This window comes from Paramisgurnus dabryanus, chromosome 6 (assembly GCF_030506205.2).
Source record: "Paramisgurnus dabryanus chromosome 6, PD_genome_1.1, whole genome shotgun sequence".
In the NCBI taxonomy this organism is placed as follows: domain Eukaryota; kingdom Metazoa; phylum Chordata; class Actinopteri; order Cypriniformes; family Cobitidae; genus Paramisgurnus; species Paramisgurnus dabryanus.
This window is the reverse complement of record NC_133342.1, coordinates 7,882,317-7,910,301: the sequence shown is the minus strand read 5'-3', so window position 1 is coordinate 7,910,301 and position 27,985 is coordinate 7,882,317. Positions and strand designations below refer to the sequence as shown.

The 27,985-nt window shown below is 38.4% G+C and overlaps 2 protein-coding genes across 2 annotated transcripts in view; both read left to right on the top strand.

Moving 5' to 3' along the window:
* creb3l3b (cAMP responsive element binding protein 3-like 3b) overlaps positions 1-23,319 on the top strand; it is a 29,818-nt gene extending 6,499 nt beyond the window's left edge. Inside the window, exons 2-10 of the mRNA XM_065261986.2 lie at positions 1,054-1,167; positions 1,725-2,004; positions 4,149-4,282; positions 6,586-6,696; positions 13,571-13,677; positions 16,765-16,833; positions 17,197-17,281; positions 18,945-19,041; positions 21,826-23,319. Of these exons, the coding sequence (XP_065118058.1) occupies positions 1,054-1,167; positions 1,725-2,004; positions 4,149-4,282; positions 6,586-6,696; positions 13,571-13,677; positions 16,765-16,833; positions 17,197-17,281; positions 18,945-19,041; positions 21,826-22,073 (1,245 nt within the window). The 3' untranslated portion in view covers positions 22,074-23,319. The remainder of the gene's footprint in view (positions 1-1,053; positions 1,168-1,724; positions 2,005-4,148; positions 4,283-6,585; positions 6,697-13,570; positions 13,678-16,764; positions 16,834-17,196; positions 17,282-18,944; positions 19,042-21,825) is intronic.
* A 2,294-nt stretch (positions 23,320-25,613) lies between these two features.
* rxfp3.2a (relaxin family peptide receptor 3.2a) lies at positions 25,614-27,486 on the top strand. Its single transcript, XM_065262242.2, has one exon. The coding sequence runs from the start codon at positions 25,809-25,811 to the stop codon at positions 27,012-27,014; it is 1,206 nt and encodes a 401-aa protein (XP_065118314.1). The 5' UTR covers positions 25,614-25,808; the 3' UTR covers positions 27,015-27,486.
* The last annotated feature ends 499 nt before the right edge of the window (positions 27,487-27,985 follow it).

The window sequence follows — 27,985 nt, the reverse complement described above, 5'->3', positions numbered from 1 at the left end:
AGAGGCAGATCCACCTCCCGTTACACGGCGTGCCCGATTTATGCTGGCGCAACGATGGGGATTCCAGCTGATGAGACAATTGTGGCTATTTCCTCTCACGCCTGTTTAACCTAAGCTAGCTGATTTGGGCGGGTTTCTCCTATCCCCATACAAAACAACTTCTCTGTCTTTGACGTGGGTCTCCTCGGCTGTGAACCGCTCCTGGCATGCGCCTGGTAAATCCGTCATAATAATAGCAACCCGCCATGGAATGTTGGATAGCGTTCTGATTGGTTTATTTGACGTTACGCCCAAACCACACCTATGAATAATGAACCTACTTCAGACCAACCTCTTATTGATTTGCGCCCGGCGCAAGAGTTATTTCTCACGCCGGGAAAATAGCAACAGCGCCCAAGATCCGCCCACAAACTCACTTGCGCGTTGCGCTTCGCACTTGCGTTTCAGATCGTTAAAATAGGGCCCATTGTGTGTGAACACATCCTCTCTACAATGGAAAAAATCCACCTGCTCTTTGTTTTTTAATCCCCATTAGACCAAAGCAGTCTCATTAGACATGCCGTTTGATTCTCTTACCAATGTGAGGTCACATTGATAAAGCCCCGCCCACTTACAGTCCTACATTACCATAGTTTTCACCCTCAGCGAGTTGTATTAACCAGATTAATTTTAACTAAAAGTGCTCTAAGGGAGTGAGGAGCTGTAGCTCATTTGCATTTAAAGGTACACACACAAAACAGCGCTTTTGTGCTCCCATCCAAATAGCGGCATTTTGGACATGATTTTTATTAATGATCTGTGCTGTCTTTTCAGCTGAAACTTCGCTTTACATCTTGTAAAAAGACCATAATAGGTCCCCTTTAATATTTTTTGAATATTTATGCTGGAAATCAAAACCAAAAAACTAAGACATTTACTTTTTTGCTATGACATTTCTCCAAAGAAATGTTAGGAGAAACATCTGACATATAAGTTAATGCTTAGATGAAACCTTCATTACCTCCATGACCTTCAATACTGTTCATGGCCTGTATCTCTCTCATCTTCACTCAGGGTTACTCAGGACTTGAACTGCTGGATCTTCTGCTTGAACAGCCCCATAACATCTCTCATGTGGAGAGCAATGGTGACCATGGCAACCCTGTTTGGTCAATTGCAGAGCAAAATGTGAGTGCAATGCTGTTTGATAATGTGACCTGAGCTCATTTGATGTGTACTCAGATCCTTTTCAAAGTGACATTGTGTTGATGAGAGACAGTCGGCATGACCCAGATGTGCCTGTCAACCTCACAGCCATTTTAGATGTGTTCATGATATAAGAAAACCCTATTCTTACGAGGACTTGTTTTTAAGATAATGAAAGCAGAAAACTTTTCAATGTTTGATAAATATATTTTTAAATAATGCCTTTTCTTTTTTCGCTTGATACAGTTATGGTTCTGCGAACTTTAATATAAAAGTGTTGTTTTAAGAATAAAATACAGTATGAAACATCATGTTGACACTGGGACAACATTTCAATCAACCAATCGGATTTCAGAAATAAGTTTACATCTATTGTTTTACTTCTCATTTCCCTCATGGGTTGGTCCAGATTTAGGTTTTATAAAAAAAAATGTTGTCCTTGGATCAACACAATATGCTGCCCTGAGGATTTCTCTCACTTGCCAAAATCAGGTTGAGCGACAGCTTTGTGATGCTATGATGTCTGTGTGTTCCTGCAGATTCTGTCTCATGATGAGGGCGTTGTCGATAACTTCCTGGACTCCCTGTTGCAAGCGTCAGACGGTGTGTTGAACCCTTGCTCACCTCTGTGGGTCTCCTCCCCGTGTGACAGCGGAATCAGTGACGACACCCCATCAGATCACCTGGACAGCCCGCTGCCGCCCGATTCTATCGTCCTTCCTCACCAACCTTATCTTCATCCTCATCATCTTCACCAGCACGGAGAAGAGCAGAGAACACCCGGCACAAACCACAAGTCTGATATCTCCATTGATCTGGGTCAGAAATCCATCAAATAACTCAAAGCTTTCATTTCAAAGCAGCAGTAGATGTAGTAATTACAACAGAATTACAACAGCTCTCCACAAGGGAACCCTTTGATCTCCCCAAAGTAATAGATAGTATGACAAACACAAGCTTTACCGTAGTGTTTCATTTGGTATACAGACTTGAGGTCACCAAAAAGCCAGTAAATTGGGTAATTGCTATGTCTGTTCTTGCTGCTTGTAAACATGATCCTCTTCATGTGTACAAGATACTTCACTTATTTTGCAAGCTTCAACTCTGCTGTTGTAATAAAAACAATTCACTTCAAACGCTTCAACCTTAACCAATTGTTTAATCTATTTCACTCTTCAATCACAACACAGAGTCCATGACCTAAAATTTATGAAATGCACCTTACTTTCCTTTTTTGGTTGGGATATACACTCACCTAAAGGAATATTAGGAACACCATACTAACACTATGTTGGACCCCCTTTCACCTTCAGAACTGCCTTAATTCTACGTGGCATTGGTTCAACAAGGTGCTGAAAGCATTCTTTAGAAATGTTGGCCCATATTGATAGGATAGCATCTTGCAGTTGATGGAGATTTGTGGGATGCACATCCAGGGCACGAAGCTCCCGTTCCACCACATCCAAAGATGCTCTATTGGGTTGAGATCTGGTGAATGTGGAGGCCATTTTAGTACAGTGAACTCACTGTCATGTTCAAGAAACCAATTTGAAATGATTTGAGCTTTGTGACATGGTGCATTATCCTGCTGGAAGTAGCCATCAGAGGATGGGTACATGGTGGTCATAAAGAGATGGACAGAAACAATGCTCAGGTAGGCCATGGCATTTAAACGATGCCCAATTGGCACTAAGGGGCCTAAAGTGTGCCAAGAAAACATCCCTCACACCATTACACCAACACCACCAGCCTGCACAGTGGTAACAAGGCATGATGGATCCATGTTCTCATTCTATTTATGCCAAATTCTGACTCTACCATCTGAATGTCTCAACAGAAATCGAGACTCATCAGACCAGGCAACATTTCCAGTCTTCAACTGTCCAATTTTGGTGAGCTTGTGCAAATTGTAGCCTCTTTTTCCTATTTGTAGTGGAGATGAGTGGTACCCGGTGGGGTCTTCTGTTGTTGTAGCCCATTTGCCTCAAGGTTGTGCGTGTTGTGACTTCACAAATGCTTTGCTGCATACCTCGGTTGTAACGAGTGGTTATTTCAGTCAAAGTTGTTCTTCTATCAGCTTGAATCAGTCGGCCCATTCTCCTCTGACCTCTAGCATCAACAAGGCATTTTCACCCACAGGACTGCCGCATACTTGATGTTTTTCCCTTGTCACAACATGCTTTGTAAACCCTAGAAATGGTTGTGCATGAAAATCCCAGTAACTGAGCAAATGAAATACTCAGACCAGCCCGTCTCACCAACAACCATGCCACGCTGAAAGTTGCTTAAATCACCTTTGTTTCCCATTCTGACATTCAGTTTGTAGTTCAGGAGATTGTCTTGACCAGGATCACAACCCTAAATGCATTGAAACAATTGCCATGTGATTGGTTGATTAGATAATTGCATTCATGAGAAATTGAAAAGGTGTTCCTAATAATCCTTTAGGTGAGTGTATACAAATTCATATGTACTCCTACAGGGTCAGTGACAATTTACACAATGACTGTCATTATACAATTTCTATCATCAAATGGCCCTGAATGAAGACTATTCATAGAGCTTTCCAACAATATATAATCTGTGAGAAAGTTAGGGAAAAAATCCAAGTTAACAAACATTTTTACCAATTCAAGTAATCTGTTTAAGTAGATCCAAGTTTCATTTTTTACAGTGCTGATTTAGGATTTTAGCAAAAATCTAATAAAAAAAACAGTTTAACATTTTATCAGATTAATTGTTAAATAAAAAATATTTGTTTGATTACTCGATTAAAGGGAAAGTTCATCCAAAAATGAAAATTATGTCATCATTTGCTTACTATCATTTCTTTTGTGTAGTAATTAATACAGGTTTAGAACAACGTGAGAATGAGAAAATAATGACAGAATTGCATTTTAAATGACAACTTTCGTGCATTTTTAAATGACATGATTCTGTGTTTGTGTTTATTATATGTGCAGCGGATTGGGAGGTCTGTTTATTCTCTGATGGTCAGACAAACTCACAATGTGCATCAACAGCACAGCGAATTCAACCAACAGCAGGTTACCAGCTCACCGTAAAAGACCTGCTGCTCTCTAGCATTGGAGAAACAGTGAGTAATGAGCAGAATTCTGTAGAAATATTTTAAGAGTTCAGAGAAGAACACCTACTAATGCATGCAGGGCTGAATTAGGCAGATATCCCCTAATAATACACATCCAAAAACGCTCCCTTAAATTCTGGTCACACTTAAACTCAAGTCCCCCGAACACACTTCAATATGAAGCCCTTAAAACCCAAGAGAAGAGACCTAAAACCAGTCCCATCTGTCAACTGGCTCTAAAACTCCAGACCAGCACTAATGAACGCAAACAAACCACAATAAACCAAATCATTAAAGAAAGTCAAACTTTATATTTGGATCATTGGGATAATGAAAGTAAAAACCAAAGTAAACTAGAATGTTATCGGGCACTAAACAGAAAATACAGTCTGTCAGAATATCTCTCCACTGTTAGAGATGTAAAGCAGAGACGAATCCTCACTAAATACAGACTCAGTGATCACAGTCTGGCAATAGAGAAAGGCCGACATAGACAAACATGGCTCCCAAAAGAAGAGCGAATCTGTGTCCATTGTGACAGTGGCGAGATCGAGACAGAGACACACTTTCTCCTTTACTGTGGTAAATATAAAGAGCTTAGAGAAAAACACTTTGACAAAATCTCAAAGCTCATACCAGAGTTTCATAACTCTTCAGACTCAGATCAAATGAAGATGTTACTGGGGGAAGACAGACACCCATCAGCTGCTGCTAAACTCATTTATCAGTTACACACCATCAGAAATAATCCACAGCCCTGATCTTGTACAGTACTTTTATTCTACCTCTCATGTGCCTCCATAAATGTACATTTGTATACTTCATATGTTTATATTTCAAAGTCTACTTTATATTGTAAATATCCTCTGATTCTATTTTATTTTATTTTGCAGTAGTACTTCATCCATCACCCAGCACCTTAGCTTAACTGCACCTTAATGTTTGTTAATATTGTGTTATTGTATGTTTCTCGTTTTATGTATAATGCTTTGGCAATATTGTAAGTGACACAATCATGCCAATAAAGTTCTTTAAATTGAAAAATTGAATTGAGTAATGAGCGTGAATGTGTGGGAGAGAAACAGAGAGGAAGAGATGGGTAAAATAGATATAGAAATAAAGTTTTAATTATGAGTCTTATCTGTCTTACTCTGACATCCTGAGATGGGTGTGATATCAACAGGGATGTTAATGTCAGCCGGCTGGAGGAGTCGTGGAAATGTCAGATACTGGACAATAGGACAAGCTGAGATATTTAGAGATAAATTGACAGCAAAGAAAATGAGAGAAATAAAGAGGATTGAGAACTAACTGAACCTTCTGCATTACCCACCTAAATGGCATTTTAAGCATCACACTGTAGATTCATTTTAATGTTTTGACCTTAATGTAAAGCAGCATAGCATAATGCTTTCTGGAGAAGACAATCCCAGAATGCATTGCGACAGGTGAAAAAAAATTGACTAATGAGAAATGTTATGTAAGAAATAATTGACGATAGCCGTTGAATTATAAGAAAATAATGCACAACCAAGGTGGTAATGTGGCACGACGCGAAGCAGAGTGCCTTTACACTGCTTGTGTGCATTATTTTCGAATAATTCAAAGGACCGGAGTCAATTATTCCGCTTATACCACGGTTACCAAAGACATTGCACTGGTGCTTATTTTTAAAACATTTTACAAGGTGTATGGTTTACAAAAAAATAATAAACACCCAAGGAACATTCTCAACCAATCAGAATAAGATTCAACAGACCCGTGGTATAAAATAAAAATAATATCTACTCTACATGGACTTCGTTGTTATGCGAAAGTCTACCGGAAGTTAAGTTTGGGCCACAAAAGCTGTTTTGTTTATGTAGTTGCCGTCGAACCATGTTAAGGTAGTGTGCACACCAAAGCGTTTAAGCCAGTGTCCAGCGTATTTTTTCAATTGTTTAAATTGGAAGTGGGGTGCTTTCAAAAAAGCCAGCAGCTGGCGGGTTTTGTCCGTGCTGAGCACTGAAGTTAAAAAGTTTTTAACTTTGGGTGAAACGCTGGGCTCATCAATGTCACTTCTCACTCAGTCGTCCAATCATAGTGGAGGAGGGGCGGGACAAATATCACAACAACCAACCCGAACATCAGTCAATGACTGAAAAACAAAGCGCTCAGCTAAAAAAAGCTGGCAAGCACTTACAGTCGGCATCTGCCTTGCGTTTTCAGCCACGTTTAAACGCCTTGGTGTATACGCCCCCTAAATTCAGACTTTACTGTACCAAACATGTATTTGTGCAGCCATCGTAATGTTTATTTGTCTGTGTTTCCAGTCCAAACCATCTGACCAGCAATCTCAACAAGAGCTGATTCTCAACGAGGACGAGAGGAAACTTTTAGCCAAAGAAGGAGTCTCTCTTTCCAGTCAACTGCCTCTTAACAAGGTAAAAACACACACTACAGACCCGATTTTAATGATCTAAGTGCATGGTCTAAAGTGCATGGTGCAGTTGTATTTAGGACGTGTCCGAATCCACTTTTGCTAGTTAAGCAACGGGAAAAAGGGTTGTACATATTCTCTTAATGAGTCATGGGTGTTTTGGGCGTAATGTGTAATGAACCAAGAATCTCATCTCCCATTCCTTTTAAAGCCAGTTGCAAAGACTTAACATATCTGCATTCAAATAGGCGTGTGTGTAATAAGCAGATATGCGTGATGTGCGCTCTCCTATAGGTGCATATTACTAAAGGGGACATTTCACAAGACTTTTTTTTTTTTTTTTTTATTGCAAGCTTTTGACATTGACAGGGATCAGATACAATTGCCATACCTGAGCCAAACAGAGTGCCCAGGTGGTTATACAATCAGGTTTTCTTCAAAGAGTACAGTAAAGTACATTAAAAAAAAAATGGGGGAAAGAAAAAAAAAAAAAAAAAAAAAAAAAAAAAAAAAAAAAACAACGCAGCATAAAACATACAAACATGTTATATCACCAATAGGTAAGCATTCAGTCTTTCCATGCCAGGTTCTGTAATCCCAGCTCTAACGCATGAGACTCTGCCATCCCCAGATAATTGAAGAAAGGGTCCCATATTTTGTAGAATTTAAAAGGTTTATCTTTTAGAGCTGTTGAGAAGGCTTCATATGGAATAAGGCTTCTGGCCATATTAATCCACTGTGTTATTGATGGAACTCGATCCGTTATCCAACAAACGAGTATACATTTGCGGGCACAGTGAAGTAAGATTTGAAGAAGGCAGGATCCTTGAGATTTGAGTGGGAGTTCTCGGTTCATACCAAGCAGACATGACTCTGGTCCAAGTTGTAATGTGCAACTGAATATCTTTTCAAGTTCCCTCGAGACGCCCATCCAGAATTGTTGTATCATCGAGCAGCTCCAAAAGCAATGGAAGAGGGTTCCTTCTAGTCTTTTACATTTATTACAGAGGTTGGAGAGTTTTGGATTAATTTTGTGTCTTTGAGCTGGAGTCACATGTAACCGATGAACAATCTTAAATTGCATTTCCCACGCGGAGTTGTTGGCCAGGTAGGAGGGCATCTCACATACAGCTTCCCAATCCGCTGGCTGAATGTCTTCTCCAAAGTCCCGTCCCCATAGCACTCTGGTTTTATCTGAGTTTTCTGTGTTTGCTCTTATCAAGATAGAATAAAATATTTTGGATGCAGATCGAGATGAAGTGAGTTTATTCAATTGTTCCTCAATTGGAGACACAGAGAGACCATTTGGAAAAAGTCTGAGATTTTTTGTGAAGAAGCTGCGTATTTGGTGGTAAACCAAGAAGAGGTTCTTATTGAGGACATATTTTGTAGTGAATTGTTCAAAAGTCATAAACTGTTTATTCTCCATCAGATCTCCTATGACATGAATTCCTTTGTCTTTTAAGCGTAATAGACCATCATTCATCCCCGGAGGGAAATCTGGATTGTTATGCAAGGGTGTGAGTGGCGACCGATGGGAATCGAGTCCTTCCGTTTTACGTACTACTCTCCATACTTTGATCATATGTTTAAGAATGAAGTTATCTTTAGTTAGGGTTCGCTGTTTATTAAGCGACACATATGGAAGGTTCCGTAAAGGGATCGGCCCAAGCGTTGTAGATTCTGCACTGATCCACGTTGAGTTTGGGTCATTCAGATGCCATTCCAATATAAAACGGAGTTGAGCAGCAAGCTGATATAGCTTAATGTCAGGTGCCGCTAAGCCTCCACAGCTACTCGGAAGCGTTAGGAAGCTATATCTCAATCTAGGTCTTTTTTTCCGCCATAAAAAGGAGATAATAGAGCCCCGTAGCTGTTTAAGTGCTTTGTTAGGAATAAGGACCAGTCACATTTGGAATGGGTATAGAAGGCGGGGTAAAATATTCATTTTGACCAAGTGGATACGACCTAGTAATGATAAAGGAAGGTTGCACCATCTGTCTAGGTCTGATCTGATCTTAGCAAGAATAGGGACAAAATTGCTTTTGTATAAGTTTGTCAGCTTCTGTGTAATCTTTATACCCAGGTACACAAATCCCGCAGGAGACCACTTAAAGGGATGAGAGACTGTAGGGTTGTGGGAGTGTGATTTACTTAGTGCCATTGCCTCTGACTTCGAGAAATTTACTTTATACCCAGAGAAGGAACCAAAGTGAGAAATTATATCAACAAGATTTGGGATTGATTGTTGTGGAGACGCGAGGTAAATGAGGATGTCATCCGCGTATAGCGAGATTTTATACGTTTTCTCTCCCAAACTAATTCCTTCAATGGACGGGTCATCTCTAATGGCCGCAGCCAGCGGTTCTATGGCCAATGCAAAGAGCAGCGGCGACATTGGGCAGCCCTGCCGAGTTCCTCGCGCTAGTGTAAACTTGGGGGATTTAAGACCATTAGTGATAATACTCGCCGTGGGGGAAGAATACAAAATCCTAACCCATTTAATAAATGTATCGCCCAAGTTAAATTTAGAGAGTACTGAGAGCAGATATGGCCATTCGACCCTATCGAATGCCTTCTCAGCATCTAGTGAAATCACTATTCCAGACTTTGCAAACTGGTTTGAATGTTGAATTATGTTAAAAAGCCTTCTGATGTTATGAGCTGAGGATCTGCCTTTAACAAAGCCTGTCTGGTCAGGGTTGATTATTTTGGGAAGAATTAACTCAAGCCGAGTGGCTAATATCTTTGCCACAATTTTCGTGTCCACATTGAGCAGAGAAATAGGGCGATAAGAGCCGCACTCCTCAGGGCATTTGCCCTTTTTTAGAAAAACACATATGTTGGCTTCTGTCATGGATTCAGGAAGCCCATCCGAATCGAGTGAATACTGTATCATTTCGTGCATTAGGCCCCCCAGCTCCATTTTAAATTTCTGATAGAATTCCCCTGTAAACCCATCGGGCCCTGGTGCTTTACCTTTAGGAAGGCTATTAATACAATTCAAAATTTCACTGCGTTCAATCGGTTTATTTAACATCTGTCTTTGTTCCTCCGTTGATTCCCCCAAGTTTAAACCAGCTAGGAATTTGTTCATATCATCACCCGACAGAGGGCCAGATTGGGATGAGTAAAGTTTTTTATAAAATTCCCTAAAGATATCATTAATTGCTTTGTTATCGTGCTGACCTTTGCCTTCTTGGTCTTTGATACTGGATATGACCTGGGCTTGACACCGGTTTCGCAATAGATTGGCTAGATATTTGTTAGGTCTATTGGCACATTCGTACATCCGCTGTCTAGCAAAGAACACAGATTTTTCAGCTTTATTTGTGAGAATTGCCTCAAGGGCGGTTTTAGTGGTGTCTATCTCCGCCAGGAGCACATCCGATGGGTAAGTATCATGTTTTATTTTGAGATCGTGAAGCGTAGCTTCTAATTTTCTCTGATCTGCCAGCTGCTTTTTTTTCTGGTTGGAGACATAAGAGATAATCAACCCCCTAATATAGGCCTTAGCAGTGTCCCAAAGCAAATTAGGAGACACCTCCGGGGTTTTATTGTCCAAAATAAACAATTTTATTTGCTCTTTAAGATAGGATTCAAAATTTGGGTCATGAGCAAGCCATGGTTTGAATTTCCAGGAGGCCGGGTAGAATATTTGGTTGGACATGCCTAACCGAAGAAAGACGGGCGCATGATCCGAGATTACAATGTTGCCTATGTTGCAGTCTATTACATTTTGGAGTGAATTTTTGGGAGAGAAAAAGTAGTCTATTCTGCTCGCAGTCTTATGGACGTTAGAAAAAAATGTGTATTCTCTGTCTCCGGGGTGCAAAGCTCGCCAGACATCCACCAAGCCAGTTTCCTCACACATCTCATTTAATGCCTGTGCCCTGTTCGAGGGCTTTTCATTAGGTGTTGACGTCCTGTCAAGTTTCGGTTGCAATGTGCAATTAAAATCCCCCGCAATTACACTATGTTCACATTGCCATTCAGCAAACTTAGAAAAGGCCTGAGTAATTAAATCATTGGATTGGATAGGGGGAATATAGACATTCATAAGGGTAATGGGTTGTCCCGCCAATGTAGCTTTAAGTAGGATAAACCGTCCTGATTTATCGGAATAGGTAGTAATATCCGATAGTGGCATACATTTGTTTATGAGAATAGCAACACCCCTACTTTTGCTAGTAAATGACGAGCTATATACTTGTCCCACCCAGTCTCTCTTTAATTTGACATGCTCACTGTCCGTTAAGTGTGTCTCCTGCAGAAATGCAATATGAACTTGTTCCTTTTTTAAATAGTTTAAAATCTTTTTTCTTTTTACTGGATTTTTAACACCCTTCACATTCCAGCTACATATGTGTAATATTGTTTTATCCACCGACATAGTCGAGGGGTTAGTTAGTATACCAACTGCACCAATGTACAAGGTGCCCTACCATGTTTTGAAATGTAATTGATCTGCTCAATTCTGGGAGATAGGAAAGGTATATCCATAATATTCGAATATACAGCGGTGACATGCACAGTATTGCGTAAGAGAGGGAAAAAAAAAAAAAAAAAGAAAAAAAAAAAAAAAAAAAACGGATAGAGGGGTGAAGTTATGTTGCCCTGCATGTCGAACATAGAACTATTTACATGTACCAACTTACAGACATTTTTAGGAATAGACAAGGGAAGTCTGACGCTGGTCAGTTTCACATTTGAGAGCAATAGTGAACACCACTCTGCCTCCTTGGAAACATTGCATGACCGAAGCTTGTTAGGAACAAACAATGAGTGCACGGTATTCAGAAGGAACACCATAAGATGGAAAGGTGTCAATATCGTCAGTTCGCTGAGACGGCTGGCCTTCTACATACTTATTTTTCCTTTTTATATTTCCTTTAAACATCAGTCCCCTTAAACTCCAACAAACAGTTATTCTCTGACTGCTGATAGATTAATTCCCAACGATTAGAACAGTTGCATTCCTTATATAAAAGCAAAAGAGCGCAGAGGTGACAAGATTACGTCACAGAGAACACAAACAAACTAATACCGTATCATTCAGACCTCTCCGAAGCGGTTTGGGCCAGGAATAGTTGTGGTTAAGGGATCGGGCAGGCCATCCAGGAAAGACTCGACCTCTGTCGGTTGTTTAAAGAATTTTCCGCCGCCGTTGTGTTGTACTCGAAGAGTCGCTGGATATATCATAGCAAAGCGGAGTCCCCGATCACGGAGTCGTTTCTTCACATTTCCAAAGGCTTGTCTTTTCCTCACTATGGCCGCAGAGAAGTCTTCAAAGATAGAGATATTGTGGCGTTTGTATACCAGCTGACTCGCGGTTCTTGCGGCTTGTAGAATGCGCACTTTATCTTGGAAGTTATGCAGCTTCAGGATCAGTGCCCTCGGTCTTTCACCTGATACGGGAGGGCGCGAAGGGACACGATGCGCGCGCTCTATCTTCACCTGGTTGTCCTTGAAGTCGACCTTAAGCAAATTGGGCAGCCAGGTCCTGAGGAACACCACCGCATTCGTCCCCTCCTCTCCTTCAGGTAGGCCCACAATTCGTAGATTACACCGCCTGCACCTATTTTCCAAGTCATCTATCTTTTCCAGAGCCACGTCTAGCTGTTTCTTCAGTCCGCTCAAATCCGCGCTTGCTTTTGAGACCGTGTCTTCCGCCGCCGATATTCGCGTTTCGGCTTCGGTGACACGGTTCTCCATCTGTTCTACATGTGTCGCTACCGCAGACAGTCTCTCTAGCACTGGATCAATCTTGTTGTCCAACGCCTTATCGACGCCTGCGAGAACCTCTGCTGTTATTTTCTTCACAAACGCGTCCATGTCGTCTGGACTCAGAAGAGCGTCCGCCATTTTCGGAGAGGAGTGCGTGGTAAAGTTCGTTAATTCTCTATTCCGAAGTCTGTGACCAGAATTAAGTTGTTTCTTAGACATGTCTTGTCACCTCTACATATATTTTTAGTTCCCTCGAAGCAATATAGAGTTTAAGGAGGAGGATTTTCGAAGGCTTTACCGGAGCTCGTCGTTAACACTGCTACTCCATTGAATGCGTCAAGACTTTTTTAAGATGTGAGCAAAAATGTGCCGTTTTGGATGTGTCCTTTAAAATGCAAATGAGCTGATCTCTCACTAAATTGCAGTACCGTGGTTGGATAGTGCATTAAGGGGCGGTATTATCCCCTTCTGACATCACAAGGGGAGCCAAATTTCAATGAGCTATTTTTTCACATGCAGAGAATTGTTTACCAAAACTAAGTTACTGGGTTGAACTTTTTCAGATTTTCTAAGTTGCTAAAAGCACTGGGGAGCCAATTATAGCACTTAAACATAAAAGTCTGATTTTCATGATATGTTCTCTTTAAATAAATAACAAAATATTGATGTCTGGTTTAGCCTCTGGCAATAAACATGGAGGTTATGAAGAGGTGGCGTCTCAATCTTGAGGGAGCAAATTACAACATTTGCATCTTTTATAGCTCAGTATTAGGTTTCAACATTGTCACAAATGTTCCTTTTAAACTCATTAGGCCCTTTCATCGCAAGTGTTTTGGTTTTAGCCTGATGCAATTATCATTTTCACGTCCATGGCCACGTTGTTTAAAAAGCAAATCCACCCATCTGTTCGCCAGGGGAGAGGCTGTTGATGAGAATGATTAAAGGAAGTTTTTGTCATCTCCCCTTATCTTAAAAACATGGATTTTTTGCTTTCTTCACATGTCAAAGATAACATCCGTAATCAAGTGGATTTTATTTAGATTCCCATCGCTTCTGCTTCAGACCTTCGACATCAAAAAACGATTTGGTAATGAAACAGCTGAAATTCAACCTTGGGATTTTAACTTGCTCTTCTGTCATGCTTTGACCAGTATGAAGAAAAGATTCTAAAGAAGATTCGGAGGAAAATCAGGAACAAGCAGTCGGCACAGGAAAGTCGGAAGAAGAAAAAGGAATATGTTGATGGACTTGAAGAAAGGTGTGTATAACTGTGTGGTCCAATTGTATATCGCTCTCTTAATAAAAATATTTAGTGTTGATTGCTGAACCAGTTGGGCCTTTCTGCACCCCAATTCTTAGACATCGCCCAAAGGTTTCAGTTCCCAGGGAACACACATACTAATGTATAGCTCGAATGCTATGATACTTCAAATCAAGCCACTTCCATTTTGATTGAAATGGAAAAGTTTATGGGTTCAAATCCTAGGGAACACACACAATGATAATATGTTTACAGTTCCATGAATGCACTGTAAGTTTTTTTTAATAAAAACATTAAGCAAATGCATAAATGTAATGTTCTAGCAACCACTTACAAAAGCAATGTAGTACTCTATGGCAGTGGTTTTCAAACTGGGGGCAGGACCCCCAGGGGGGCCGCGAGATGGTGCCAGGGGGCCCCAGTTTTATGACATTTTATGAAATACATTAATTTATCATGAATTCTGTGTAATTAAACCTAAAAAATAAAGGCTACTAACCAAAAGCACTACTTTTTTGTATAATTAAATTTTTTTATTTATTAAAATGTTGAGTTTTAGAACAGTTTTTTGTAACAAATTTTCTTTGGGGGGCCATGAAGGAATGCACCGTACACAAGAAAAAGTTTGGGAACCACTGCTCTATGGGTTAAGACCAGTGTTTAAAATGGTTATGGGGGTCCTCTAGCTAAGCCCCCCCACTGCACGTGTGTCCGATGAAACCGTCTATAGCAATAGATGCTGGAATGGTGTGAAGAATAAATAAAAAAAGAAAAATTTACAAATTCTTACAAAGTATGTTGTCTCCCAAAAACATGTGTCCTTTTATTTGTCACATAAATAACTTAAGTTTCCTTTTTCTTAAATAGAAAACATGAGTATGGCTGATATAATTTTTATTTCTTTACTCTATGGTTAGGTTTTGGGAAAATATAAACAGATGGTTCAATATATTTGTGCATTTTCTGAGAAATGATATTTCAAGTTTTCACTGCAAATGTCACATCTATAATGCACTAACCTCACATACCCTGTTACTGGCACAAATAAAGAGAGGTAGAGTCTGACTGAATGAATATTACATCAAAGTAAAACACATTATTAGGAGTAAATCTGGAGAAGTTGAAATTGAGGTCGAAAGTCATTAAAAAATCCAGGCTTGGACTAATCTTAGCCTGTGATCAAAGCAATAAAATATCCCTTGATTTAGAACACACTAACACACAAAATTCAGGCTTGAAATTGGCTTTTAGAAAAAAAAAAACGCTGTGTCTATCTGTCCAAAGGACAAATTCATTTCACAGAGAGAAGTTCATACATCATCCAATCAGTGAAAGTGCCACAGTCATTTGCTGTAGTTTGTTCATAGGTTCTGATAGGTCACATGTATGGAGGACCACAAGAGTCATGCAAAATGTAATAAAGAACTTCAATATTTAATAACTACCTGGACAATAAAAATAGAAATTAATAGATTTCTTTAAAAATTCATTAATTAATCTATAAATAAATAGACAAAGTTATAAAAAAATCATTTATGTAAGATTTTATTAGGCAATAAAAAGTGAGATTATAAAAATAACGTAGAAATGAAATATTAATAAATAGTTCAAATTAATATAACAATTTATAAAAACAACATAAAACACTCAATAAGTTCATCATTTTAAATTGCATTTATAAATTCTTAATTAAATAATGGAATTTCAAAATGTATTTCAAAAAGCGATTTAAAAAGAGAAATAAATAACTGGATTTATAAATTGAATTACAAATACAGGTTTAAATTAGGCATTTAAAAGGGCATTTCCTTTTAACTTTTCTGTTTTCATTTTCCCAATGATTCTCCTTATTCTTTTCGCTATTGGATTTGCTTTTCGTTTTAGCCTCTCTATTTAGCTTTTCCATGACTCTTTGGGTCCTTGCAAATGGTCAAATGAGAAATGCAAATTAGCTATGGCCAGGAGGATGTAACAAGCTCGCTGATTGGCTCTGATTGTACGTCATGCGCAGATTTATAGATCTCAGATGAGGACCCAAAGAGTCACGGAAAAGCTAAATAGAGAGGCTAAAACGAAAAGCAAATCCTATAGCGAAAAGAATAAGGAGAACCAACGGGGAAATGAAAACAGAAAAGTCAAACGGAAATGCCCTTTTAAATGCCTAATTTAAACCTGTATTTGTAATTCAATTTATAAATCCAGTTATTTATTTCTCTTTTTAAATCGCTTTTTGAAATACAATTTGAAATTCCATTATTTAATTAAGAATTTATAAATGCAATTTAAAATGATGAACTTATTGAGTATTTTATGTTGTTTTTGTAAATTGTTATATTAATTTGAATTATTTATTAATGGATTAATATTTCATTTCTATGTTATTTTTATAATCTCATTTTTTATTGCCTAATAAAATCTTATATATAATAATAAAATGTTACATAATGATTTTTTTTGTAACTTTGTCTATTTATTTATAGATTAATTAATGAATTTTTAAACAAATCTATTAATTGCTATTTTTATTGTCCAGGTAGTTATTAAAAATTGAAGTTCTTTATTACATTTTGCATGACTCTTGTGGTCCTCCATACACATGGACGTACACATAGTGTGTAACACTAACAGACATCAGCAGGAACAAACCATTACAAAAACCAAAAAATGTCACACATTTACGTCTTCTTATGCGTCTAGAGAAATTACAGTTGTAAGCATCTCTTTCTTTTTTATCAGTCGACCTAAAGGTGCAGCTGAACATATGATTTAACGGCTAAGCTGATAAATTATTTTTTACTTGCACTGTAAAAAAATTCTGTAGAAATTACAGTATTAATGGGTATTACTGGCAACTAGCTGCCAGTAACTTACTGTAGATTTTACATTTATGTTATTTACTTGCAACAGTTTGTTTAAAGTTTAATGAACATGAAAGAGTTTCAGTCTTTATCTTCTACAGTAAGTTACTGGCAACCAGCTGCATAATTACAGCAAATGTTTTACAGTGTGTTTAATTTAGTGTTTACTAGTGACTTGTGTTTGTAGGTTAAATTGTGATTAATTATGCAGTTTTATCTCATCTAGGATGTCTGCATGCAGCCAACAGAATCTGGATCTACACAAAAAAGTCCTACAGCTGGAAAAGACCAACATGTACGTCTAGTTTACAGTATACTACTGTATCAGATATACCCTCAGACATGGCTTTACTGTATATATATACCTATGTTTAGTTTAATTCAGCACACTATTTTTATAATCAAATTACTAAAGCTGAAAAGTGAATCGCATTACTTTAAAAAAGTAACTAAAATATTAATGCATACATTTATAAAATAATGCATTACTTTACTCGCTAATTTAGAAAAGTAATACTTGCACGTTACTTGTAATTGGTTACCCAGTTAGACACAAGGAGGAGGACCAAAGGAACCAACATTAAAACTTAAAACCACACAAAACGATGCAATGACCACATGTATTGAGTACCAATCTCTCTCTCTCTCTCTCTCTCAGGTCTCTGATGGAGCAGTTACGTCGACTGCAAGCTCTAGTGATGAACAACTACAGTAAACCGGCTCAAACTGGCACCTGCATCCTGGTTAGTTGACAATACAGAGCTTTGATCTAACAAAGACAGACAGACAGACAGACAGAACAGAGCTGTGAATGAGTCAAACATATCAAAGGAAATATTCAAAGGGAAGAGCTGGACAAAACAGAAAAGAGTTGCATGTACAAAATGAAATAAATGAAATCTGTAGTGACACATCAACTGGGGAAAATAGATTATTCAGTGGTGTCATCAGAATGGATAAAAACCTCACTTCATCATTTCCTTTTATTACATCATTTTATCTACATATATATGAAGAGTTTGGTTCCAAAACGCAATAAATTTGGGTTTTTGATTAATTTGGGTAAAAATGGGTTTTCTATACCCAGAAAGTGACAATGTTAAAGTTCAACACTATTGGATCTGCCCAGAGCCCAATCGCTAACGTGTGGTCGTGACTCGTGACGTATATCATGCGCCGACCACACGTTAGCGATTGGCTATAGCAGATTATCGTTCTCAGCCACTCCCTCTGTTCAAGATTTCTTGAAACGCTAGAATAGATCGAAATCCCATACGTAGCACTGAAGGAAAATTAAATTGAGCGCAAGTGTGTAGGAGGGCGCCGCCAGGCTAGGAGTTTATTGCGGTTTGGAAAAAAGAGAAAAGATGACAGAATAACACGTGTACCTTTGAAGTATGCACCCTATAAGTACAAAGATGTACTTTTTTAAATGTTACCACCCCAGTGACCGCTTCTCTGTACCTTTATTTCTGAAAGGATATACAACCCCAAATCAAAAAAGTTGGGACACTGTAGAAATTGTGAGTAATAAAAAAGGAAAGGAATAATTTACAAATCTCATGAACTTATATTTTATTCACAATAGAATATAGATAACATATCAAATGTTGAAAGCGAAACATTTTGAAATGTCATGCTAAATATTGGCTCATTTTGGATTTCATGAGAGCTTCACATTCCAAAAAAGTTGGGACATTAAATGAACATATAAGGAACAGCTGGAGGAGGACCAATGTTTAGGAATGGGAATGTTGTCCCATTCTTGTCTAAAACAGGCTTCTAGTTGCTCAACTGTCTTAGGTCTTCTTTGTCGTATCTTCCTCTTTATGATGCGCTGAATGTTTTCTGTGGGTAACAGATCTGGACTGCAGGCTGGCCATTTCAATACTTCTTCTTCTATGCAGCCATGACATTGTAATTGATGCAGTATGTGGTCTGGCATTGTCATGTTGGAAAAAGCAAGGTCTTCCCTGAAAGAGACGATGTTGTTTCTTATATGTACATTTAAATTTTCTGGCCTCTTATTGCTACCTGTCCCAACTTTTTTTGGAATGTGTAGCTCTCATGAAATCCAAAATGAGCCAATATTTGGCATGGCATTTCAAAATGTCTCACTTTCAACATTTGATATGTTATTTATATTCTATTGTAAATAAAATATACGTTTATGAGATTAGTAAATTATTCCATTCCTTTTTTACTCACAATTTCTACAGTGTCCCAACTTTTTCTGATTTGGGGTTGTACAATGATTTTTTTCTACATCTACATGAAACACTTTTGTGAGTCTGAGCTGTAGAGATAAAACAGAACAGAAAGAGGACAAGACTGATATGTTGTAATGAAAGTACTGATTGAAGTAAGCTGACCTATATATTCAGAGAGCTTTTTATTGTGTTTCAGGTACTGGTTCTCTCTTTCTCTCTCATTGTGATGCCAAACCTTCATCCTGGTTTTCACAGGAGGAGCACGAACCACGGGGACTTCAGCACTGCCAAAGGTTAATGCACCATTCAGCTGAATGAGCTCTCAAAATCAATATAATATACTGTTTGAAAAAAAAATAGTTAAAAATGGTCTCCAATTGCACTGGGGCAGTGCCATTTCAAAAAGTACAGCTTTTCACATAAAGAGTTCAAATTAGTATCTCAAAGGCACACACTGATACCAAATATATAAACCTTGGGACTATTTTTATACTTTTCTTTCTGACAGATTTTATACACATTTCTGGCTTTTCTGTGCATTTGATATTCCAGTGAATTCATGTTTTTTTTCTTCAAGACATTTAAACTTTACCATAAGCATAAAAGCTGCTGTAATTTATTAAATGAGACTTAGAATACAGACTTACACACAGTAAGGTCTTATAAAGGCCTGACCTGATTTACTTTAGGTTTTGTTGACCAGTGTAAAGTGTTAAAGACTGTGGCACTGAAGTGAACAGATTTATGGCGTGTTCCTTAAACTCTTGTGTACTTGAGCAATGACAATAATCAGGAAGCAGTAGGGTCAAAGATGTCAGTCATTATAGACTAAACGCTCTTCACAAACCTGCGCACCCCTGCCTGCATTCATTTTTCATGAATGAGCCTTTTTCAATGGTCTTTGCTTTAATAGCTGACAATGTTCGAATCATTTTGTGCTATATGTGTCATATCACAAGATGACGCACAACAGACACTATTCAAAAAGTAAATTTGGCTCGTCTTTTCAGAGCATTTTTAAAAATAGAAAACTCAATTTTAATTAAAACTAATGGAAGCTCTTAGAAACGTCTTAAAAACATCTAAATTGTAAAAAGTAAAAGTCGGATCAACTTAAAAATATATTATTAATTGGTAACGTCTAAAATCTCAAGTTTCACTTAAGTCTTTCCCCGTCATTGATGAGTAATCTTGTCAATTAAGAAAAAAACATTTGCATAAAAAACATGTTTCTGAAGATTTTTTATGTTCATCTGCAATACCGTGATTATCTACTTATCCAATTTATGAAAAACTGAAGCCAAAATGTTATGTACTCATTTTAAACTCTGTGTATGTTTTTGATAATCATTTTTAATCTGATATCTAACAAAATTCCTTCACAAAAATGCAATTATTTCAGCTTTTTGAAAAAAAAATATTTTTTAAAGAAAAAATACCCATATTTAAGAGTTTATAAGCAGAGAAAAAAATATAGATAGGATGAAACGTTTTTCTCCCACGTTTTGTTTGTTTGAAAGCAGAGGGTCTGTTATTTTATTTGATATATTTGTATGTTTATATATTTTTAGAAGAAGGCATTTTGTGAAACTTGTGAAAATCACAAAAAATGGCTGGCGGGGAATGAATTAAGTGAAAATTTAAGGTAAAAAACAGATAAAAAAAACAGTTGGTAACACCTTAAATATTTCAACTTTTTTTAATTAAATTTTTTAATTAAGTGAGATAATTTGGATTGAAAAAAATTCCAGGCGTTACACCATTCAAATAATATTTTACATTGATCCAACTTTTACTTTTTACAGTGTACAGTACATCTCTCTTATAAAACTACTGTATTTACTGTAAGTGTTAAAGTTTGGAACAACGTAGCAAACCATTTATATAAATCAATCATCTTTAAGAAAGTAAAAGTTGGATCAACTTAAAAAATTACTTCAATTGGTAATGCCTTAAAATAATAGTAATACATTTTTTATTTATCTCTGCTGCAGACACGTCGAAGGGGTTTAGGATAAAAGAGACGCTCGTGTTTCCCAGATACTCACATAATCTCATGTGTAATCAGAGTTTATTGTCGAGTTATTGTCTTGCGTGTATTTTGTGAACGTTTCTTTTATCATGAACCCTTTCGACGCGTGTGCAGCAGGCACTTATTTTGACATGACGCATGATGCACATGGTTTACATGATGCAACCAACACATTTTTTGAATTTGCGTCCCTCGGAAGAGAAGTCACCGGCTGCTACCGTTACCAAGTGTAGTCATTTAAAAAAAAATCACCTTGAAATGTTCACTTAAAAAGAGAAAATGTTAGTTTATAAAACCTAATTTTGTTTAGGTGTTACCAATTGAAGTAAGTTTGTTCAAATAAGAGCAGCTTTCAATTTTTACAGTGAAGGGGTGCAGCAATATTGTAGCCTGTAATCGATATCGTAGATAAAAAAATGTTGTACATCAGCCAATTGTTTGATCAGGGCAGATTGTATCCTGCTTATCAAATTCATTTTCACATTCACAGGATGATTTCATGTAAAAAACAGTAAATCACACAAAAAAATTACCTAGATGTCACAGACATGGTCTTATTTCGGTGAGCTATTTCTTAAAAATAAACAAACTCTCCAGTATACCCAAAACAATTTGTATTGGCACAGTATGGTCCTGTATTTATGCACCAGAGCTGATGTAAGCAGTGTTCAAATCTAGAAGGATCTGGGGTGATCCCGGACCACCTATAAGCATCAAAGGACCCCCTATAAAGCACAAAAGTTAGCTAGGGGACCCCAGATATTGCTAACCAACAGTACTACATTGTATCATTTTATATATTTTGTTTAATTCAAATTCTATATTGAATTTACTGTCATGAATTTTCTTTGGGGGGTGCTTGAAAGGATGCACCCTACACATGGTGCATGCCGAAAAGTTTGAAAACCACTGATATAACTGCAAATAAAAGCATTTATTCTGACATTGCTTTTCCTCAGCTGAATCTGACAGAGATAAAACACGCCGAATATGCAACAGAGAGTCAGACTATGAATGACTGTTTTTACCTCCCTCTTCCCTGCAGTTCAGTCCAGGTCACTTCGCTCTGTAATGGAGGTCTACAGCATGCAGCCTGGCTTTGCGGTCAGCGGCGACGTCGTGATGTCGGCATCTCCACGCACCAACCTTCGACTCAGACCCGAGTATGCTGACATGGAGCCGTTACCTCACAACCACAGCTACGAGGATCACGAGCATCATCATGGCGACCCCATAACCGGTCACGCTGCTACATTGAGCTGGCTATCTCATCCTGAAAAAGACAGGAAGTGATGTCATTGATTAGGCTGTTATTATGATCATCACTGTAGTTTATTCTGCCCAACACCTGCCCTTAGATGGGAGGAGATGGTGTGAGTGACATGTTAAGCGACCAATCACAGTCTGCTTCGAGCCATTAAGGGTCAGTTTTATGTTATGCACAATAGGTGTTGTAGTATCTGTGACTGGTCGCAAAGGGGAAAAAGATAAATAAGCTGTGTGCAAATTGGAGTTCAGCCTGTTTAAAAGTATCAAGTACTTATTATTCTGCTACTAAGTTTCTTTTCGATTGGAAGTTTTTCAGCTCGTTACATTAAGGAACTGCGTCTAGGTTTTTGTGATACAATACAAACGCACACTTCGCAAGGTTGCTCCAAATCAAAGCAGTACAATTTTGGCATGTTTGAAACCTTGCACTGCGCATCACAATAAGAGTAAACGCTCCTGCCAAGCATTACTTGTGATTTATTCAGATTGATGCACACACAGCGCCCCTCATTTGTGCAGAATCAAGCTGAACGCAATGTACCGGTGTACAGCAACCCTTAAGACGCCGCCGTACCAGCGTTCGATAATGTGAATCCCAATTTTAAATCCTCAATGTCAGCAAATTCAACCGCTTAACAAACTGGAGGTCTAAACATGATTTGCTTTGCTTTGAATACAAACCGTTGGCATTCACTGATAAAAATCTCAATCTAAGAGTTTGTTTCGATCGCTTGTGCAGAGTATTATGTCTCATACGGTCAAACACGGCTCATGAATTGTAAGTGATGCCTTACAAAATCAGTTTAACTTTTTTTACAACAAACAGCAGTAAATTATGAAATGGTTTTTAGAAAAAGGCCGTAGTTTGGGCATGCAGGCCTATACCCCTGATTCCTTTGGTACTTGCTCTTTATTCGTAGCCCACCTTTGTGAACCTACAGCTGTTGCCTGACAATTGAAATATATGCATAATTGGACCCCTTTGAGTATGACGCACCTCGTGAAATCAACTACGCAACTGACGCAGGGAAGGGCAAGCGTAGGGGTAGTTGCCTCTCGCTTCAACTGTATGATGTCTGCTGTCAAGTAAAGCGGGTAGATATAGGAATATTAATGGGTCCTGTTTCTGTCAGCTCATGAGGTCAGGTGTTTGCATGAACACATCACCGTACACAAGCAATGCTCATATATAAAGCCCTACAAAATACAGTATAACCATGGACAAAAAGGAGGAGGTTTGTTTTCAATTTTTGTTCAATGCAAATGCTTTTTTTAAAAGAACTTATTGACCTGCTCAGAGGTTTGTAGTTTAAGGTTTGTCTCTTTGCATGAAAAGGATAAGTCTTTTATGTCTGTTATTACTGTAAGTTTTAGTAAAACCGAATTGATTTACAGTTTCAAGGGGATAACTCATTTTTTTCTAGTTTTGCAAGCTAACAGAAATTGAATTAATTGTATTTATTTTCTTTTAATATGGTTAGGAACAAACTTGATGATGAATTGTTAATTGTGTTCATTTCAGTTAATAAATTATTAAATCTACTTTTGTCTGGCCTTGATGTGAATGTTTCAATACAGTTGTGGGAGATGAAAATTATATCTGTGGTAAATGATCAATGAGATCAAATTTACAATGTTCAGCACATTGATTTTTTTATAATTAAAGAGCTCTGATGCAAAACCCTCTAAATGTGTCTGGCATGTTTACTTGGAAATGAGTATTTCTGAATGACCTGAGATCAGGTTAAAGGTGCCTAAAGATGGACGACGCCTGTTCGCTCTCTTCCATTGGTGAAAAGTGAAGCCGCTAGTGTCGTGATACGACGCTGACATCTTGGGCCTTGAGTCTGCACAGTAGCGATTTCGGACCAGTCATGCGCAGTAGCGAGTAGGAAGTAAATCCGCAAAATCAAGACCCCGCCCTCACTCTCGCAGAATGCGCATATCACACGATATCCCAGCTGTCAATCATGACGTGACACCACCGTTTTTATATAATTAAATAACTAACTAAACACCAACTTATTTTAAAAACAAACATTTGAATTCACATCAGCGTGATAAAAACTACAATAAATGAAAGAAACCAGCTTCGGAAAAAAGATGATTGAAGTGTAATTAAATTTTTTAGTTGGTCTCAAGTCCCATTGAATTACATGGGGAGGCGGGGTTTATGACCTACTGGGACCAGTCACTGGGGGGCGATCGAAACGTTTTGGCTTCACTTTTCAGGGCTTGTGCGGCATGCTTTTATAAAGCTTGTGCATGCGAAATACCGCTGGAAAACAGACCAATCTCAGCATAACACCAACTGTGATGTTACAGTCGAGATGCACACCCCAACATTAAATTACACATAAAATTAAGCATAACAATGCTAAAAACAAAGTTGTGACTGCTGAGTTAGCGCTATATGCTAGTTAATGCTATATGCTAGCGCTTAGGCTGATGTATTAATATTGATGTCACAGTTAGGCTACGTTTTGCAGATCCATAATGAAAAAAAACACAAACTTTCACTCAGAAACGTCCATTAACAATCTCTGAACAATTGATTATTTCTTACAATCTGTATCTTCATCTGATACAGACTCAAACATAAGATCTGTTTACACACACACAGTGCTACTGAAGGAGCTGCTCTGAGAAACAGCCAATCAGAGCAGAGCTTAACATTATTATTCATGACCCTTTTAAATAAGGTAATAATAGACCATTTCATTCTAAAGGCAAATCCTAGGGTTGTAAATGGACATGTAAAACTGTCTCTGGATTATTTTTGCACTTAATAAAGCCACAAACCTTCTGTGTAGATATCAGAGGACTATTTAACAGATTATTTTAATCCATTCTTTGGAAAAGTATTTGATGAACGTATGATATGAAAGCAATCGGTTAAAATAATTATCACATTTTTTATATGAGCTTCTCAATTGTTCAAATGTGCTTAGATTATGCCAAACCTCCCATATCCTTGCTTTTTCGTGTGCATACCAATAAGTATTCAGATCTGGCAATCCTGACAGTTTAAGATGTTAATGTCCACAGCCTTTCAAACTTTTTCTTCTCTGTGGTGTGTTTTTGCAAGAGAGCGGCATATGATAACCATTTATAGTACAACCCCAAATCAGGAAAAGTTGGGACACTGTATAAATTGTGAGTAAAAAAGCAATGGAATAATTTACATGGCCTCTAATTGCTACTTGTCCCAATTCCAAAATGAGCCAATATTTGGCATAAACCTATATTGAATATTCTTAACATTTTACAGGAAAAAGACACATGCATGGATTTAAATGTGACATAGTGTTCCAGATGCTTTTTATTAGAATAATACATAAAATGAGAATAAAGGAGGACACCATGAGAAGTATGTAGTTTTTTTAAATAAACAATTTACAGTAGGGCAGTTTAGAAAATGTGAACCTTTCGTGCAATTTGACTGGCAAACGAAACACTTAGGTCCTTCAAATATGGTCAAATAACAAATATGGTCCTTCCCCATGTGACAACAGCCCCAGTCTCCCTATATAAGCTGCGTGAGCGCTCCACGAGCTCACTATGCGCAGCGCAAGAGTAAAAGAGGAGCAGCATCTGGTGACAGTCATTGTTGAGTGGACGTTTTACGCACAGGGGATCTTTAATAGCATGATGCACCAGTTTGAAGGATGCTAAAAATTATATCGCACATGACATCTTGTAGAAATAAGCACTGGTAACGCTGTCGCATCATCAAATTCGAGCGCGTAAAGCCGTGCCATGCAGGGAAACGGGAGCTCGATGGTACCCGGTCAGGCTCCATGCGGACCGGCTCTAGATGAAGGTGGTCTCCTGTCGAACCGGACCGCGGGGGCTCTCCAAAACCTCTCCCTCCGCTGCTGGCTTCATCTGCTCTCCAAAGAGTCCTCGCCGGAGCTTTACGGCGACAACTCCAACATGGCAATGCGCGTCGTAATCGCGCTCGTCTACCTGATTGTGTGCGCGCTGGGACTCGTCGGGAACCTTTTGGCACTTTACCTGCTGCAGTCCCGCCACAAACTTAAGCAGTCATCCATCAACTGCTTCGTCATGAGTCTGGCCGTGACCGATCTCCAGTTCGTCCTGACGCTACCTTTCTGGGCCGTGGACACTGCTTTGGATTTCCGATGGCCTTTTGGAAAGGTGATGTGCAAAATCATCAGCTCGGTGACCACCATGAACATGTACGCTAGTGTTTTTTTCTTGACCGCAATGAGCGTGGCGCGCTACTGTTCACTGTCCTCTTCCCTACGGATGCAGAGTCCCAAGACGGCTTCGGTGGAGGTGAAATGGGCCAGTTTGGGCATCTGGGTGGTATCCGTGGTGGCCACCATACCCCATGCGGTGTACTCCACCACAGCGCAGCTATCAGACGACGAACTGTGCCTGGTGCGCTTCTCGGACTCTGGAGGATGGGACCCGCAGCTGCTGTTGGGTCTTTATCAGACCCAAAAGGTTCTTTTGGGATTCGTTATTCCTCTTATTATCATCTGCGTTTGTTATCTCCTCCTGTTGCGCTTCGTCCTGCGGCGGCGCGTCAGCGGCATTCCCGGGTCAGACAGCGAAAGGGGGCGTCACAAGCGCCGCTCCAAAGTCACCAAATCCGTCACCATTGTTGTACTGTCGTTTTTTCTGTGTTGGCTGCCCAACCAGGCTCTGACCCTTTGGGGGGTGCTTATAAAATTTGATCTGGTACCCTTCAGTAACGCATTCTATAACGCGCAAGCATACGCGTTCCCGATTACCGTGTGCCTTGCGCATACGAACAGCTGCCTGAACCCGGTGCTGTACTGCTTGATCAGACAGGAGTACCGAACCGGCCTTAAGAAACTGCTATTTAGGGCAACTCCATCCATTCGCAACCTGGCCAAACTGGTGTACAGGGGGAAGAAGGTGGCTGAAGCGCCACCTGGAGTGGCTGTGGTACCAATAGAAATTGGGATGTGACAGATAACAGTATAAAGAACATTGAGAACATTTGAAATTTAAAATCAATGCGTATTCTAGCTCTCTTGAAACGTGGATTTGCAAACAGTTTAAACTTAAGACATATAGGCTAAACGTCAAATGTTGTAACACACTTTATGGTGACTTTGAGTCTTTGGATGAACATGTTTCCAAAACTGGCATTTTTAGGCTATTTGTTTGTTTGTTTAACTGCATGAGCTGGAGTGGATAGCGAGGAAGCCAACTGACTTTCTTTCTAAAACGTTTTTATCTAAACAAGAGATAAAATATAATTGTATGATTTTCATACATTTTTAAAAGAAATAAATGTTCCTAAAAGTCTTTTGACAGTCGGCATAACCTTTAATATGTGTTGCACAAAAGGTTCTTTGTACAGAAAAAAACAATGAACACCGACAATAAAGATAAAGAACATTATAATAAAATGTATAGACTTAATGCACTGTAAGTTGCTTTGTACAAAGTGTCTGCCAAATGCATAAATGTCATTAAAATGTATTTTTAAAGAAAATATCTTTATAATAATAACTTTATTTTTATGAGTGTATGCTTCTCTGTTATCATCATCAAAAAAAAAAAAAAAAAAAACACCACTTAGACTATTTATAAAGCCATCCAAATGCACCTGTAAAAGTAAATGAGAGTGTTCAAAGCTTGAATCTAAACATTTCAAAATTATTATTATTTATTAAATTATTTATTTTTTATTCTTATTATTATATTATTATGGAACATGGTAAATAATTCTAATAAAAATTACTATGTGTGTCTGAACTGTTGGCAGTGTAAAATTAGGACATGAATAATTGATTAAATATTGCATGGCTCTTGAGACCATTCTAAAAACACCATCATCTTCGCAGTTTTTCCAAATCACTTTTAGTAAAATGAAAAAGGACACAAACAAATTCAGACCGGATTAATTCGTTCCTTGCACTTTGTGGACCTTA